The following is a 17,612-nucleotide window of genomic DNA, read 5'->3' as shown; positions in this document are numbered from 1 at the left end:
TGAGTCCGGTGCAGACAGAATCACCACCGAGACTGGCGGTGATACAGTGCCTCCCGTCGACACCGTAGACCTTCGCGACGGCGAGAGACTTGATCGCCCTCACGGAGCCGGCACCGCCCCAACCACCGGCACCGTCGGCACCGTTGACTCGCCCGGTCCAATCTAGGGGAAAACCTGCCTTGATGCGCCCTCCATCGCAAGGGCTGGAACCACGGCACCAGTCCAGGTCCCGAAGCAGGTCCCCACGCCGCTCGCAGTCCCGGCGCCGGATATCACCTCGGCACCGGTCGTACTCGCGGCCAAGATCATCGCGGCACCGCTCTACATCTCGGCACCGTTATGATCGTCGGCACCGATCAACGTCGAGACGTAGTTCTCGGCACCGGTACGATCGACGTTCGACGTCGAGAGGCCGCTCCCGGCACCGGGCCTACTCCAGATCATCGTCTCGATCCAGGTCCGACTCCCGGCACCGGCGAGGTCATCGGCACCGATCGCGATCTCGGCACCGATCGCCGGCACCACGTAGAGATAGAACATCTCTAGACCGGCACCGTACGGCACCGTATCCCACGGGATTCGTCTCGGCGCAGTCGGCACCGCCATGGCCATCGAGATCGGTGTCTCGCTCCTCTGAGGACTTGTCAAGATCGGCATACCCCCCTCAGGGGCAAACCGGGGAGCAAGATTTAGGCCATTGGCAAGAGGGAGCAGAGGACCCTGACCATGGCCCATCTCACTGGTCGTTCTGGACCCCGTGGGCATACCACCAGGCGCAAGGGGCTCCAACAACCTCTCGCTCGGGTCACTCTGATACAAGGGCCCCAGAGTCCACCATCTCTCGCCCTCCTCCAGGGGGCATGGAGGCCTCTGTATCTGCACCACCTGACGTCCCGGACCCAAGGGCAGGTGATGCTCCGACCCAGGAACAGGGAGACCAGGATCCTCCCCTGGATCCCTTACCACCAGAGGCATCTTCCTCTTCCTCTCCGGATGAGGCAGTGGCGGGCACGTCGTGCACAGGTCCACCCCCAATAGATCTTCGGGCTCATCAGGACCTGTTACGTAGGATGGCCCGTAACATGGACCTACAGACGGAGGAGATAGTGGAGGTGCAGGACCCCATTGTAAATATCCTCGCAGCGGATGTCCCATCAAGAGTGGCGTTGCCCCTGATCCGCACGATCCAGGCGAACGCAACTACGATATGGCAAACCCCTGCCTCTATCCCACCTACAGCGAGAGGGGTGGAAAGAAAGTACTTTGTCCCTTCCAAAGACTACGAGTACTTGTATACCCATCCCCAGCCGTGTTCACTGGTGGTGTCATCAGTGAATGCAAGGGAGCGCCACGGTCAACAAGCTGCAGCGCCCAAATCAAAGGAGGCTAAGCGACTCGATTTGTTTGGCCGTAAAGTTTATTCAGCTGGAGGGCTGCAACTTAGAGCGGCTAACCAGCAGGCGCTCCTGAGCCGCTACAACTTTAATTCCTGGAACTCTATGGGGAAGTTCAAGGAATTGGTTCCCCAAGAGTCCAGGGAAGAGTTTGGGGCCTTGGTTGAGGAGGGTAAGAAGGTGGCTCGGACCTCCTTACAGGCCTCCCTGGACATAGCGGACTCGGCCGCGAGAACCCTGGCCGCAGGTATCGCTATGCGAAGGACCTCCTGGCTCCAAGTTTCGGGTTTGCCCCCTGAATTACAGCAAATCCTACAGGATTTGCCCTTTGAAGGACAGGGGTTGTTCTCGGAGAAGACGGACTCTCGATTGCAGAGCCTCAAGGACTCCAGGACAATCATGCGCTCCCTGGGGATGCATGTTGCGGGTCCCCAGCGCAGACCATTTAGGCCCTAGCCTCAACGTTTTTACCCCCCTCCACCTCGTCAGAGACAGGACCCTGCCAGAAGGCGAGGGCGAGGTGGTAGGAGAAGATGGGCTGGCCCTCAACCCGGCCAGAACCAGGGGCCACCAATACCACCTTCAGGTCCTAGACAGAACTTTTGAAGGTGCGGTCGAGGACGGCGCCCCAGTCATCCCCCAGGATCCAGCCCCCTCTTTTCGGGATCGCCTCTCCCACTTCCACCGTGCTTGGTCCCTTATAACTTCGGACCGTTGGGTCCTCCGCACGGTGGAGAGGGGATACGCTATCCAGTTTTCTTCTATCCCCCCCTCCCACCCCCCTTCCCCGTCCCTCTTCAGGGACCCTTCTCACGAGCAACTTCTTATACAGGAGGTTTCTACGCTCCTTGGCATGGGGGCCATAGAGGAGGTTCCGATAGAGTTAAGGGGCAGGGGATTTTATTCCCGTTACTTCCTGATCCCCAAGTCCAAAGGAGGTCTGCGGCCCATCTTGGACTTGCGCGGACTCAACAAATTCGTAGTAAAGTTGAAGTTCCGCATGGTCTCTTTGGGGGCCATTATCCCTTCCCTCGATCCTGGAGACTGGTTCGCCGCCCTCGACATGAAAGACGCTTACTTTCATATCGCAATTTACCCGCCTCACAGACGCTTCCTGCGATTCGTGGTAAGCAGAGTGCACTATCAATTTGCGGTCCTTCCCTTCGGCCTATCCTCGGCCCCAAGAGTGTTCACGAAATGTATGGCTGTCGTGGCAGCGTACCTTTGTCGACAAGGGATACAGGTGTTCCCGTATCTAGACGACTGGCTGGTACGCGGTCGTACCAAAGAGCAAGTTCGAGATCATGTCCACATAATAGTGCACACATTCAACAAGTTGGGCATCCTTCTCAACAAGGACAAATCCACTCTAGAACCTACCCAGAGAATAGAATTCATCGGCGCAGTCCTAGACTCCAGACGTGCACAAGCCATCCTGCCAGACAACCGCTTTTGTACCATCACGAGCCTCATTCAAGGGCTCAGGGCCTTCCCAACTACCACGGTGAGGTCGTGCCTCACCCTACTGGGTCACATGGCTTCCTGCACGTACGTAACCAGGCATGCCAGACTTCGGCTTCGCCCACTCCAGACCTGGGTGTCATCGATATACCGCCCACATCGGGACAGCCTGAACATGGTGGTCACGATCCCGAACTCGATCCTGACCTCTCTCACCTGGTGGCTAGATCACAATGTGGTTTGCGAGGGGATGCCATTTCACGCACCACAACCCTCTCTGCAACTGGTTACAGACGCTTCATCTCTGGGTTGGGGTGCCCACCTCAACGAACACCATACTCAGGGCCTGTGGACTGCATCTCAGTTAGCCCTGCACATCAATGTTCGGGAACTGATGGCGGTGCGCCTGGCGTGCCAGGCATTTCTCAATCTCCTACGTGGCCGTTGTGTGTTAGTTCTCATCGACAACACCACGGCCATGTTTTACATCAACAAGCAAGGAGGAGCACGTTCGTCAATTCTATGCCAAGAGGCCATTCACCCGTGGGACTTCTGCATCGCCCACTCAATCCATCTTACGGCATCGTTCCTCCCTGGAGTCCAGAATACTTTAGCGGACCGACTCAGCAGGTCTTTTCAGACGCACGAGTGGTCCATCCGTCCGGACATCATACATTCCATCTTCCAGAAGTGGGGGTTTCCCCAGATAGACCTGTTTGCATCTCGAGACAACAGGAAGTGCCACGTGTTCTGCTCCCTACAAGGTCGAGCTCCGGGCTCCCTCTCGGATGTGTTTCTCCTTCCCTGGAAAGACCACCTGTTTTATGCCTTCCCTCCGTTTCCTCTGGTCCACAAGGTACTGCTCAAATTGCGCAGAGACCAGGCACAGGTAATTCTGATCGCTCCAGCGTGGCCGAGACAACATTGGTACACCACACTGTTGGAACTCTCGATTCAGACACCGATCCCGCTTCCATTATGTCGGGATCTCATCTCTCAGGACCACGGCCGACTGCGTCACCCCGACCTGCATTCTCTTCACCTCACGGCGTGGCTGCTCCATGGTTCTCCCAGACAGAACAACAATGCTCACTATCGGTCCAACAGATTATGTTGAGCAGTAGGAAGCCCTCGACACGAGCCACGTATTTGGCCAAGTGGAAGCGGTTCTCCTGTTGGTGCGAACAACGAGCCACGTCCCCGTTACAGGCACCTATTCCTCTCATATTGGAATATCTCCTCTCCCTAAAACAGCAGGGGTTGGTGATATCTTCAATTAGAGTTCACCTGGCCGCTATATCAGCCTTTCACCCAGGGGAACTCGCGTCCTCGGTATTCTCTAACCCGATGGTCGTTAGATTCCTCAAGGGCTTAGACCGGATGTACCCACAACAACGTCAGCCCGTCCCGACGTGGGACCTTAACCTGGTTCTCTCCAAGCTCACAGGTCCTCCATTTGAGCCACTGGCCACCTGTTCACTTTTGTACCTATCCTGGAAGACAGCCTTCCTCGTAGCCATCACCTCAGCAAGGCGCATTTCTGAACTCAGGGCGCTTACATCCGAGCCCCCTTATACAGTTTTCCATAAGGATAAAGTGCAGCTTCGTCCACATCCTGCCTTTCTCCCTAAGGTGGTTTCTCCATTTCATATCAACCAGGATATATTTCTCCCGGTCTTTCATCCTAAACCACATGCTACTCGCCAGGATCAACGTTTGCATTCTCTGGACGTACGCAGGGCCCTGGCTTTCTATATTGACCGCACAAGGCACTTTAGGAAGACGACGCAACTCTTCATTGCAGTGGCCGACCGAATGAAAGGCTCACCGGTCTCCTCACAACGCCTATCCTCCTGGATTACGTCTTGCATCCGGACTTGCTATGACCTGGCAGGTGTCTCAGCACCGCACCTCACCGCTCACTCCACGAGGGCCCAAGCTTCCTCGACTGCTTTCCTGGCACAAGTTCCGATCCAGGATATTTGTAGAGCGGCGGTTTGGTCATCAGTCCACACGTTTACAGCTCACTATGCACTAGTGCAGCAGTCCAGGGACGATGCTGCATTCGGATCAGCGGTTTTGCACACAGCAATGTCTCACTCCGACCCCACCACCTAAGTTGGGCTTGGGAGTCACCTAATGGAATGGATATGAGCAAGCACTCGAAGAAGAAAAGACGGTTACTCACCGTTGTAACTGTTGTTCTTCGAGATGTGTTGCTCATATCCATTCCAAACCCGCCCCCCTTCCCCACTGTCGGAGTAGCCGGCAAGAAGGAACTGAGGGGGCGCCGGGTCGGCTGGGGTATATATTCAGCGCCATGAAGGCGCCACTCTAGGGGGCTCCACAGCCGACCCGCCGGTGTTGCTAGGGTAGAAAATTCTCCGACGATCGTGCACGCGGCGCGCGCACACCTAATGGAATGGATATGAGCAACACATCTCGAAGAACAACAGTTACAACGGTGAGTAACCGTCTTTTTTCCTTGTGGTTTCCCTTGTAGCTTCATCAGAGCCAAGTGATTGGTATGCTGACCTTGATTTGTGAGATGCATATTTCCACATGGCAATCTACCCAGGCCACAGAATATTCCTAAGGTGCATAATAGGAAGAGATCACTTGCAGTTCACAGTTCTACCATTTGGCCTATCATCTGCATTGAGGACTTTCACTAGATTCATGGTGGTGGTAGCAGCTTGCCTCCACCATTGGGATGTCCAAACTGGATGATTGGTTAGTGTGGGGTCATTCCTGTCAACAAGTGGAAGGAAGTATCTATTGCATGCTCTCTCTGTTCCAATCCCTAGGCCTGGAAGTGAACAAGAGACATTGATCCTCAAAGCTCTCCAGAGAATAGAATTTATTGGGGCAGTCCTGGGGGTTTCAGCTCCAACCCAGGTTGTTTCTTCTTTGAGACCCCTGTGTGCCATTCAGAAGCAGTCCCCAAAGCTCAGTAAGGAACTCCTCAGCTCCTAGGACCTATGGTAGCATGGACTTGTGACCTCCCCCTCCCCTATTCCAGACTGCATCTCAGGCTTGCACGCACAGCCCAGGTCAATTACTGCCCTCATATGCACCATCTGGACAAGCTAGTGTTTATTCCAGGCAAAAGGTTGGTGGATGAATCATGGCATGTAGGAGAGTCCATTCTCACCACTCTCCCCTCTATGATCAGATGATGGGTGCTTCTGCCACGATGTGGGGAGTGCATTTGGGCAATCTAAAGGGTCATGGCTTGTGGTCTCTCACGAGGTCCAATTACACATAAATGTTCTTGAGTTACATGCAATATCCAGAGTGTGTCAGTTTCTTCCACACATACAGGACAGAATCAAATCAATCATCCAGGTGCTCACTGACAATACCACAGTAGTGTTTTTATGTGTACAAACAGGAGGGTGCCATATTAGGCAGCTTGTTTCAGGAGGCAATCAAGCTGTGGATTTCTGCATATGGAATTTACTAACCCTCAAAGCATCTCACCTGCTGGGAGTCCAGAATGCCCTAGCAGACTGCCCGAACAAGTCATTCAGTTTGGATCACAAATGGTCTCTCCAGCTGGCTACTCTAAGATCAGTTTTTCAAGTAGGGGTTGTCTCTACAGTTGATTTGCTTGCAACTCTCCAGAACTGGAAGTGTTCCTGATTCTGTTCAAGTATAGGTCACAGCCCCGAGTCCATCTCAGATGCATTCCTCTTTTCATTGGACAAGTCTCGGGCCACTTGTAGCCACCAGTGGGTCTTATCCCCAGGGTTATTGTCAAGCTGAAACAAGAACAAGGCAAAATTATCCTAATTGTTTCATATTGGCCAAGGACATTGTGGTACTCCGATCTACACAAGCCATTCCTTCAAGAACCTACTTCTAATAAAAAATCTGATATTCTAGAATCATGGGCAGGTGTTGCACCTGAATCCTCAGTCGGTGTAGCTCATGGCCTACTTCCTCAGCAATTAAACCCAGAGGGGGCGCACTGTTCGATAGCAGTTCAGAATGTCCTGCTCAATAGCAGGAAACCATCCAAGAGATCTACTTACCTTAGTAATTGGAAGTTTCTTCTAACTGGGCAATTAGTCATGGTGTGTCTCCTACACAATCTACAATTCAAAAGATTTTGGATTATTTATTACACCTTAAAGGTCTGGCAGTCAGCTCCATCAAGGTGCATCTGATCGCAATACAGGCATGCAATGCTGAAATTGAGGGCAGGACTGTATCTCTAACCCTATGACTACCAGCTTCCTAAAAGCTCTAGAGAGGTTGCTCCCACCATGAGAGAGCCTACTCCACTGTGGGATTTGAATTTAGTACTGTCAACTCTTATGGGACCTCTTTTTGAGCCTTTAGCCTACTGCTTGTTGTTACACCTCTCAGCAAAGGTGGCCTTTTTAATAGCCATCTCCACTACAAGGAGAGTGGGGGAACAGTGTACCCTGGCAATGAATCCTCCATTTACCATTTTTTTTTACAAAGACAAGGTGTGGCTTAGCCCACACCCTAAGTTTCTTTCCAAAGTAGCATCTGATTTCCATCTCAATCAGTCAATGTACTTATCTGTAATCTTTTCAAAGCCACATGCTCACAAAGATGAACAGAAGCACCACACTTTGGATGTTTGCTGGGCCCTGGCTTATTACTTGAATAAACCAAAGATCTTCCAGTTCTCTTCTAAACTTTTTTTACTTTGTGCAGAATGAATGAGAAGCCATCTTGTCGCCAAATGGATCACTAGCTGTGTTGTCATATGCTATGCTGCCAAGGGTATTGTGCTCTTAAGAAGCTGTTAGAACAGTGGTCCCCAAACTTTTTACCTCGTGCCCCCCATCCCTGTCTGTGCACCCTTTCCCCACAAGCTGGGGCCGGGAGGGGGGGATGTGGACATGGGTAAGGGGGCCAAGACTTGGGCCACAGCTGGGGGACAGGAGTGGAGCCTGGGTGTGGAGTCAGCAGCCGGGCCCAGGAGTGAAGCTGGGTGGCGCTCCCACCCTCCATGGGTGCTAGCCTGGGCCCCAGCTGAGCTCCCTGAACATTCCTCGGCACCCCCTTGGGGGGCATGCCCCCCCAGTTTGGGGACCTCTGTGTTAGAGCATTCATCTAGAGCACGTTCCACCTCCTCAGTGTTCGTGGGGAAAGATCCATCGTGGACATCTGCAGAGCAGAGACATGGTCCTCAGACCACATATTAGCTAGATGCTGTGTAACTATTGATGCATCAAGGGAAGATGTGAATGTGGGCTGAGTGGTCCTGCAGTCCCTCTTCCAATGATACTCCTAGTCTCCACTCCAATGAAAACCGTTTAGCTGTCCCCTACAGGGTAAGAGACATATACAATCACTTGAAGAGAAGAGTTACTTTTTGTGACTACTGTTCTTCGAGATGTGTTCCATTACCCAACCCACCCTCCTTCCCCAATGCATTGGAATCTAATTTCTAAGATTCTGGTATAAAGGTACTGAAGGATGGGCTAGTCAGCTCCACCCTTTATCCCTTCGACTCGGAGGATGTGGGATGCCAGGGCACAGGGTTGGCCGCTCTGCAGGTACTGCTAGGGAAAACTCTCCTGCACATCCCTGCACATATGTACAGTGTAATGAACATATGTAATACATCTCAAAGAACAACACTTATGAAAAGGTGAGTAACCATTTCTTTTCCTTTAACCTTATTCTTGGAAATGGCTGAAATCTTCTTAAATAGTCAACTTGAGGCAGACACCCAGCCTGGAAAATTTCAGCCCAAACAACTAAGGTGTGGCAAAGTTGTAAGCAACTAACAACTGGGTCTTTACACCCCATCATCTCAGGCATTGGCACCCTGACATCAGGATTGTCTGGCTATGTAGACTCCCTCCTCAGGCCCTACGTTACCGGCACTCCTAGCTTTCTTCGAGACACCACTGACTTCCTGAGGAAACTACAATCCATTAGTGATCTTCCTGAAAACACCATCCTAGCCACTATGGATATAGAAGCCCTCTACACCAACATTCCACACAAAGATGGACTACAAGCCATCAGGAACAGTATCCCCAATAATGTCACGGCAAACTTGGTGACTGAACTTTGTAACTTTGTCCTCAACCATAACTATTTCACATTTGGGGACAATGTGTACCTTCAAATCAGCGGCACTGCTATGGGTAGCCGCATGGCCCCACAGTATGCCAACATTTTTATGGCTGACTTAGAACAACGCTTCCTCAGCTCTCGTCCCCTAATGCCCCTACTCTACTTGCCCTACATTGATGACATCTTCATCATCTGGACCCATGGAAAAGAAGCCCTTGAGGAATTCCATCATGATTTCAACAATTTCCACCCCATCATCAACCTCAGCCTGGACCGGTCCACACAAGAGATCCACTTCCTGGACACTACAGTACTAATAAACGATGGCCACATAAACACCACCCTATACCAGAAACCTACTGACCGCTATACTTACCTACATGCCTCCAGCTTTCATCCAGACCACACCACTCGATCCATTGTCTACAGCCAAGCTCTACGATACAATCACATTTGCTCCAACCCCTCAGACAGAGACAAACACCTACAAGATCTCTATCAAGCGTTCTTACAACTATAATACCCACCTGCTGAAGTGAAAAAACAAATTGACAGAGTCAGAAGAGTACCCAGAAGTCACCTACTACAGGACAGGCCCAACAAAGAAAGTAACAGAACACCACTAGCCATCACCTTCAGCCCCCAACTAAAACCTCTCCAGCGCATCATCAAGGATCTACAACCTATCCTGAAGGACGATCCATCACTCTCACAAATCTTGGGAGACAGGCCAGTCCTTGCTTACAGACAGCCTCCAAACCTGAAGCAAATACTCACCAGCAACCACACACCACACAACAAAAACACTAATCCAGGAACCTATCCTTGCAACAAAGCCCGTTGCCAACTCTGTCCACATATCTATTCAGGGGATACCATCATAGGACCTAATCACATCAGCCACACTGTCAGGAGCTCGTTCACCTGCACATCTACCAATGTGATATATGCCATCATGTGCCAGCAATGCCCCTCTGCCATGTACATTGGCCAAACCAAACAGTCTCTACGTAAAAGAATAAATGGACACAAATCAGACGTCAAGAATTATAACATTCAAAAACCAGTTGGAGAACACTTCAATCTCCCTGGCCACTCGATTACAGACCTAAAAGTTGCAATATTTCAGCAAAAAAACTTCAAAAACAGACTCCAACGAGAGACTGCTGAATTGGAATTAATTTGCAAATCGGACACCATTAAATTAGGTTTGAACAAAGACTGGGAGTGGATGGGCCATTACACAAAGTAAAACTATTTCCCCATGCTTATTTCCCCTCCCCCCAGTTCCTCATATCTCCCTGTCAATTGCTGGAAATGGGCCATTTTCATTACCACTACAAACAGTTCTCCCCCCCCAGATAAAACCTGATCACTCTCCTTATAGTGTGTATAGTAACACCCATTGTTTCATGTTCTCTGTGTGTATATATATATATATATCTTACTACTGTATTTTCCACTACATGCATCCGATGAAGTAGGCTGTAGCCCACGAAAGCTTATGCTCAAATAAATTTGTTAGTCTCTAAGGTGCCACAAGTACTCCTGTTCTTTTTGCGGATACAGACTAACACGGCTGCTACTCTGAAACCTGGGTCTTTATAGTGTCCGCAACATTAATAATAGGTGGTGCTACCAGCCCTTCCTATACTAATTTTGTTTTAAAAGCTTCATAATTAGGATGCTAGTCAGATTCTTGTCATTTAATAGAAAAGTGTCAAGATACTGCCTTTTTGGAACTCCATGAATATTGTAGAGAGAGAGATTAGGTTTTTTTAAGTACAATAGCAAAGGCCAGGAGGAAGTGTGTGACAGCTGGAGAGAAAGCATTCTTGGCTGAGGGGATCTGGATGTGGAATGAACTTCCACAGGAGATTAGGTGAATCTAAAGTCTTGCCAGCTTTAGGAAATACTGCAAAATTTTCCTCTTCCAAAAGCCATTTCTACTCTAGCAAGAATGACATTCACAAGATTGACACCCTCATCTAACCAAACACTCTGCCCACAGGAAAAAAACACCCAACACCCTGAAACAAACAGATAAACCAAACAATAAAATGAAAATGCTATAGCCAAAGTAGAGATTTTACCCCCAAAAGAAAAGAGTCAGATTCTAGGAAGTCCACTAGGAATTTCAATATTGGTATTAATTTAATGTGGAAGGTACTTAGATATTGCAGTGATAGGCAGCCATACAAAATCCATAAATAGATAACATACAATTTTAAAAAATTACATTTACAAATCTATATGAAGTTATTCATGGTGAAAGTCTGAAATCTGGGAGCTGTGTTTACAGAAAGGGAAAGTAAGAGGACAGGAATACTAGTAGATACTGAGGAAAAGAGAAGCCATGTAGCTGTAAAAAGGTACTTTTCAGTTTCTGAAGTTCTGATCTGAAAAAAGATGCAGAAAGTGTGACTGAGTGATTTTAGAAAGATAGATTACATACCAGTAATCCTGATTACATAGTCCACCTTTTTATTCTCACAATTTTAGCATGAGTCTTGTGATTGTGTTCTGTTTAAAGTCCCAGGTGCTGGAGACAAGTGATTACATAAGAATCTTAGCTTTAACTTAAAAAAAAAAAGTAGTAAAAGTTTCTAGACTTCATGGTTGCAGAGGAAAGCTTGAAAGTGTGACCCAAGTGCACCACGAAGACTTAAAAAATAGAAGGCAGATAAAAAGAACCCAAATCTCATTTATTTTTTTGTAAATTAAGAAACTAATCTTTATACTGAGTTATGGGTCCAACTGTAGGAAAACCTGTATCCAAGACTTGGCAATTCCCTGACGAATTTAAAAATTTTATTCTGGTTGAGTTCCACTGTTAAGAAGTTTGTGTACTGAACTGCCTGCAATATGTGCAGGAAGAGAGGTGCAGACCAAATAGCTTAAGCTTGTGGGGGAATCATTTCCATGTCATCAGCCACATTTTCCTTTTCCCATTGCAGGTCTTGCACAGTCAGGTTCCTGGGGATGCTTCGATGAATTTAACAGAATTGAATTACCTGTTTTATCAGTTGCAGCACAACAAATTTATATTATTTTAACAGCAAGGAAAGAAAGGAAAAAGCAATTCATATTTTCTGATGGAGATTGTGTAGATTTAAATCCAGAGTTCGGAATTTTTCTTACAATGGTAAATATATGAATGGAAGAGTGTCATTTGGTAATCTTTGATAAGAGAAGACAAATTATATAAATTAATAATATAGTAACTTGAAAACAATGCATATTGTTAATTACATTGTAGTATCTACATAGTAATGATTTTGAAACAATAAGTATGCAATACCTTACCACCACACTATCTCCTGAAAATGTTTTTTGAATTTTTTTAAAACCAAAGCCCAGATATTTTTGCCTAAATGAATGCTGCTTCCTTCTGTATAATGAATCATGAATGTGAATTACCTATGAATGTATTAATAGTTTTGTTCCTTATTTCATGATAGTGATGGCTAGTCCTCTAAAAAGATTGCCACAGATCTCGGGGGTGGGGGTCTTAATTTTTAATAGTATGCAAATTCTGAACCCCTGCAGTAAAATATTCTTGATGTTCTTGATGTGCTTCTCCATATATATTCTGCTTTTGGCATGCATACATCCCCAAGCACTCAAGATTGGAATATTTGGGCCAGCAAAGTCTGTTGGGCTGTGCCTGTGTTTTGAGTGCCCTCATGTCCCTTTCTTCTGCTCACACACACACAACTGAGGGCACAAAGGTCAGAGTGGGGCCAAACAACCCTCAGCGCTCTCTTACCTCCCATGGTTGCAAGATGGAACTGCAAGCCAGTGTTTCTTTCTCTTGTGCACATGCATATCTAAAACAAATGCATTGTATATAATTAACACTTTAGAATAGCTTTAGTAGTTAGGATTAGTATAGGTTCATTAAATTTCTGTTACAGGTAAATTTTTTCTAGTTAGCTGGTACCAGGCTTCAGCCTTTATGGATGAGCAAAACCTCAAATAATGTCCCTCATGTGAGGCAGCTGTATCCCTCAGTGATGGTCATATAAGTTGTCGTTTAGACTTGTTGAGAAAAAAGTTTATCCAGATCCAGATATACAGAATAAACCCATATCTGAGCAATCTTCCTGAAATGCCCTGCAGCCAGCTCTTGGACTCCTGCTCAGGGGCGGCAGGTTTGTATAATTTTTGGTAGTGCCCAGAACGGGTCCAAGTCCTGCCCTCCCCCATACCTGCTTTGTAAGCTGGGGTGGGGCTGGAGATGAAGGGTTTGGGGTGTGGGAGGAGGGTTCATGGTGCAGGAGGGGGCTCAGGGCTGGGGCAGAGCGTTAGGTTGTGAGGTCTTTGGTTGGGGGTGTGGACTCTGGGGTGGGGCTGGGGATGAGGACTTTGGGGTGCAGGCAGGCTGCCCCTGGCTGGGGCCAGAAAGGAGGACTCCCCCCCCCCCCAGCTCTCTCCCCACCTCCTGGCAGCACACTCACCTCACACCACTGTCACTGCACGAGCTCCTAGGGCCCCTCTTAGGTCCAGGAAGCCCCCTTGCCTCCCCTGTGGTGGGTGTGGGGGGAGCTGCCATCACGTGGGCACCTCCTCCCCTGCTGCTGCCCCTCACTGTAGCCTCACTGGGGGTAGGGCTGTCCCTTGCCCAACATGGGACAGGAGCAGTGACAGCGGATGGGGGGTACCCTGTGCTGGTGGAGGGTCCCACCGGAAAAAAGAAGGGTCCATCCGAGGTGGAAAGGCAGGGTCAGGGTCAGCCTGGGTCAGCCTGCCCTGGCACTAGTGATTGAGGGGTGCTAGGACCCTGCGGCCGTTGATGCCAGGAGCTAGCAGGAAGGAGCGCAGCGTGGAGCTGCAGGGGGCAGGTGCCCAGGGCGCAGGCAGGGATGCTCGAGGAAGGCACGCCGGGGTGGCAGGTGGGGCTGGGGGAGAGACCAGGCCCCAAACATTGGTGGAGCTGGGCCCCTGTGCCCTGAATATTGCTGGAGCATGGGCACCATAGGCCCATATAACTCTCCATCCCTGCTCCTGCTCCCATGAAACACGCTCCTTGGTTACTCCTGTTGTTAAGTATTCATCACTGACTGTTAGTGGTAGGACACAGAATACTTCTTCTAAAGCACAAGCAGAGGTCTCTAATAAAGAGGCATAGTTTGACTCATTCCTTCTCAGCCAAGGGTAGTACAAGGCCTAAATTAGATCATTCAGACACTCATAAAGACTCTAGTCGCTGTACATCAATATTAGCCATTGTCTCTGGCACAAGCTCCACAGCTCTCAATACTGACATCAGAGCTCACTCTAGAAGTACCAGGTATATTGGTATCACCATTGTCAGCAACTTCCACCCAGTGCTGTCATCCTCAAAATGTTGTTCACAGTACCAGCTGTCTTAACTGAGATTCATAGTAGTGGGTAAATCTAGTGATATCCACCCTTCCTGAGTCACCACTATTGTCTTTGGTACCAAATACAATCCTTGGTACTGGCAAGCATTCTTCATTGGGCCCTGGGGCCCCTACCAAATCAGATCCTCCACTGGTAGAGAATTATTACTTTTCCACATCTGCTTCAGACTGCAGTTGGGGGAGAGAGGTCTCCCACATATTCCCCAAGATCTCAATGCATCTCATAGAGATTCCAGAGCACGAGGCTACCCTAGTAAACACAAGAGATATAAGAGGGACATCCTCTCAGGTATCCTACACCACAGTCCCTTGTGCATTTCACTTCTGGCTCCCATGCTTGGCCATACTGGGCACCACAGGATCTTCAACATGCCAGAAAACCCACCTCCTCTGTCCTTTCCAGGGCTAGATCTGCCTCCCCTTAGGGTTCAACAACAACAATCCCAGGTGTCAATTGTGAATACTCAGCAATTACAAATTTCTGATGAGGAATTCCATCTGCCTACTGAACTCACTCTTGTTGCCATTTCATCATCACCTCATGAGGCTGTGGTCCCATCTACTCAATCACCTCCTGATGGCTACAGGGCGTTTCAAGACCTCCTTTGATGAAGGGCTGGGACTTCAGAAAAACCATTTGATGTGGTGCATGACAAATCTCTCCAATTGTTAGATACCATGCACTCCTGAATGCCAGCAAGACTGGCTATGCTAATCAATGAAGGACTGTTAGAGCCAGTACAGCTCTTGTTGCAGAACCCCCATCTGTTTCACTGCCTTTGAAAATGGAAGAGAAAAGGTACCAGACACCATCATCAGGATTTTGGTATTTTTATACTAATTCACACCTAGAGCTTTTGTGGTTACCACTGCCCAAAAGCAAACAAGGCATCAGAGCTTCAAGGCAATACCTAAGAAAAGGGAACTCAAGTGACTGGATCTCTTTGGAAGGAAGAACTACTCACCTGCCAGTCTCTAGCTTAGAATTGCCAGCTACCAGGCACTCCTTTCCAAGTATGACTGCTTCAATGGGCACAAGCTATCAGACTTTACTGATGGTTACAGCAGGAATCTAGAGAGGAATTAAGTTTCTTGATCTCTGAGGTTTGATTGGGAGTACTGTGTGGCAGGGTTCAGGGAGGGAGCACCACCTCCACCACCTGACTCATCTTAGCGGGCCACACAAACTGTGGGTCAGTGTCAACATCTGCTGCGGCTGTGCCAATTTCTGCTCCCATCAGCCTTCATGCCCACTGCTGGCTCTGCCCCCAGAGACAGTGGCACATACCTTCCCCCACCCTGAAAACCCAAGGGGGAAGGGGCAGGTGTGTCTATTTTTGTCTGGGTTTGGGGGGCACAACCAAAAATTGTAACTTAAAGGGGGGCTCAGCTCAAAAGGTTTGAAAACCACTGCTCTAGATATTAGAAGAGCGTTGGGCTTTTACCTGGACTGGTCTAAGCCATTCAGGTCTTTGTCTCAACTCTTTGTAACCATTTCAGATAGAGTAAAGGGCCAACTGGTCTCCACCCAGAGGATCTCTACCTGAATTTCCAGCTGCATTCAGTTATGTTACTCATTGGCCAATGTCACACCTCCGAATAGAGTGATGGTGCACTCAAACAGGTTGAGAGCAACTTCTTCTGCCATTCTGGCTAGGATTCCCATTCTGGATATTAGGAATGCAGCTACCTGGTCATTGCTCTATATGTTTGCCTCTCACTATGCCATCTCTCATCAATCAAGGGACAATGCCAGATTTGGCCAAGTTGTCCTTCACTCCTTGTTCAGGTAGACTAGTTCAAATTGCTTGTGGGTCACCTACAGTGAAATGGACACTTGTGATCATTCAAAGAAGAAAAAACGGTTCTTTGAGTGCTTACTCATGTCCATTCCAATGTAGGTGTGCGCATGCATGTTCACCATCGCCAGAAGTTTTTCCCTCAGTAGTATCCATCAGGTCAGCTCCTGCGCCCCCTGGAGTGACGCCCTCATGGCAAAGTATATAGGGGCCTGCCTGCCCTCTTCCCCTTCAATTCCTTCTTACCGCCCATGATGGTCGCTGGAACATTACTGGTCTCTTGGCCATGCAAGTGCTTCCTTCTGTAAATAGAAAATTGTATTTAGTTATTACATTAGTTCGTAGTTAGAACAATAGTTAACTGAGTTAGTATAGGTTTAGTTCCCTGCACGCGGGGCTCAACTGCCCTGGCTCTGGGACATGCCTCGATCCCAAGGCTTTAAGCCGTGTGCTGCATGCCACAAACGGATGCTGGTGAGTGACCCACATGACAGTTGCTTAAAGTGCCTCGGAGAGACACATTCAAGAGAGGTTTCAGAGTGGTAGCCGTGTTAGTCTGTATCAGCAAAAAGAACGAGGAGTACTTGTGGCACCTTAGCCTCCAGCTTTCATCCAGACCACACCACACGATCCATTGTCTACAGCCAAGCTCTAAGATACAACCGCATTTGCTCCAACCCCTTAGACAGAGACAAACACCTACAAGATCTCTATCAAGCATTCTTACAACTACAATACCCACCTGCTGAAGTGAAGAAACAGATTGACAGAATCAGAAGAGTACCCACAAGTCACCTACTACAGGACAGGCCCAACAAATAAAGTAACAGAACCCCACTAGCCGTCACCTTCAGCCCCTAACTAAAACCTCTCCAGTGCATCATCAAGGATCTACAACTTATCCTGAAGGACGATCCCTCACTCTCACAGATCTTGGGAGACATGCCAGTCCTCGCTTACAGACAGCCCCCCAACCTGAAGCAAATACTCACCAGCAACCACACACAACAGAACAAAAACACTAACCCAGGAACCTATCCTTGCAACAAAGCCTATTGCCAACTCTGTCCACTGTGATACAGGAGGGCCAGGGAGCAGTGGGAGAGTGGTAGAGGGGAAGTATATAAGCCCTAGGTTAATTAAGGCATGGTTCCCTGTAGACTAGGGAGGGTTGCTACAGGTTAATTGGAGCACCTGTAGTCTATTAAGGCCCTGTTAGCAACCTATTAAACCTCCCTGCTTCAGGCAGTCAAGAGAGAAGGAGGAAGGAGAGTGGACTGGAGCTTGGAGGTGTGCTGTGAGACTTTGAAGATCAGAAAACTGGAGTAAGGGAGACCCTGCCTCAGCAGGGGAGGGAGACTCCCTCCCCCAGTGTTTAAGGACCGAAGGTACCCCACCCAAGGGGGAAGAGGGTAAGAACCCACAGGGGTTGAGAGGGGCTGGGGCTCAGAGTAAGGAACAAACCCAGACCCATCTCCTGCTTCCCTCCTTTACTACCTTCA

At 48.9% G+C, this 17,612-nt stretch overlaps 1 protein-coding gene across 1 annotated transcript in view; it reads left to right on the top strand.

Moving 5' to 3' along the window:
- Positions 1 to 17,612, top strand: part of DNAH8 (dynein axonemal heavy chain 8) — a 581,193-nt gene that overhangs the window by 330,875 nt on the left and 232,706 nt on the right. The window contains exon 46 of the mRNA XM_054024546.1: positions 11,882 to 12,069. Coding sequence (XP_053880521.1) covers positions 11,882 to 12,069 — 188 coding nt within the window. The remainder of the gene's footprint in view (positions 1 to 11,881; positions 12,070 to 17,612) is intronic.

Source organism: Malaclemys terrapin, chromosome 3 (genome assembly GCF_027887155.1).
Source record: "Malaclemys terrapin pileata isolate rMalTer1 chromosome 3, rMalTer1.hap1, whole genome shotgun sequence".
Taxonomy (NCBI): Eukaryota; Metazoa; Chordata; order Testudines; family Emydidae; genus Malaclemys; species Malaclemys terrapin.
The sequence above is the reverse complement of the archived record's forward strand: the minus strand, read 5'-3'. Positions and strand labels throughout refer to the sequence as shown.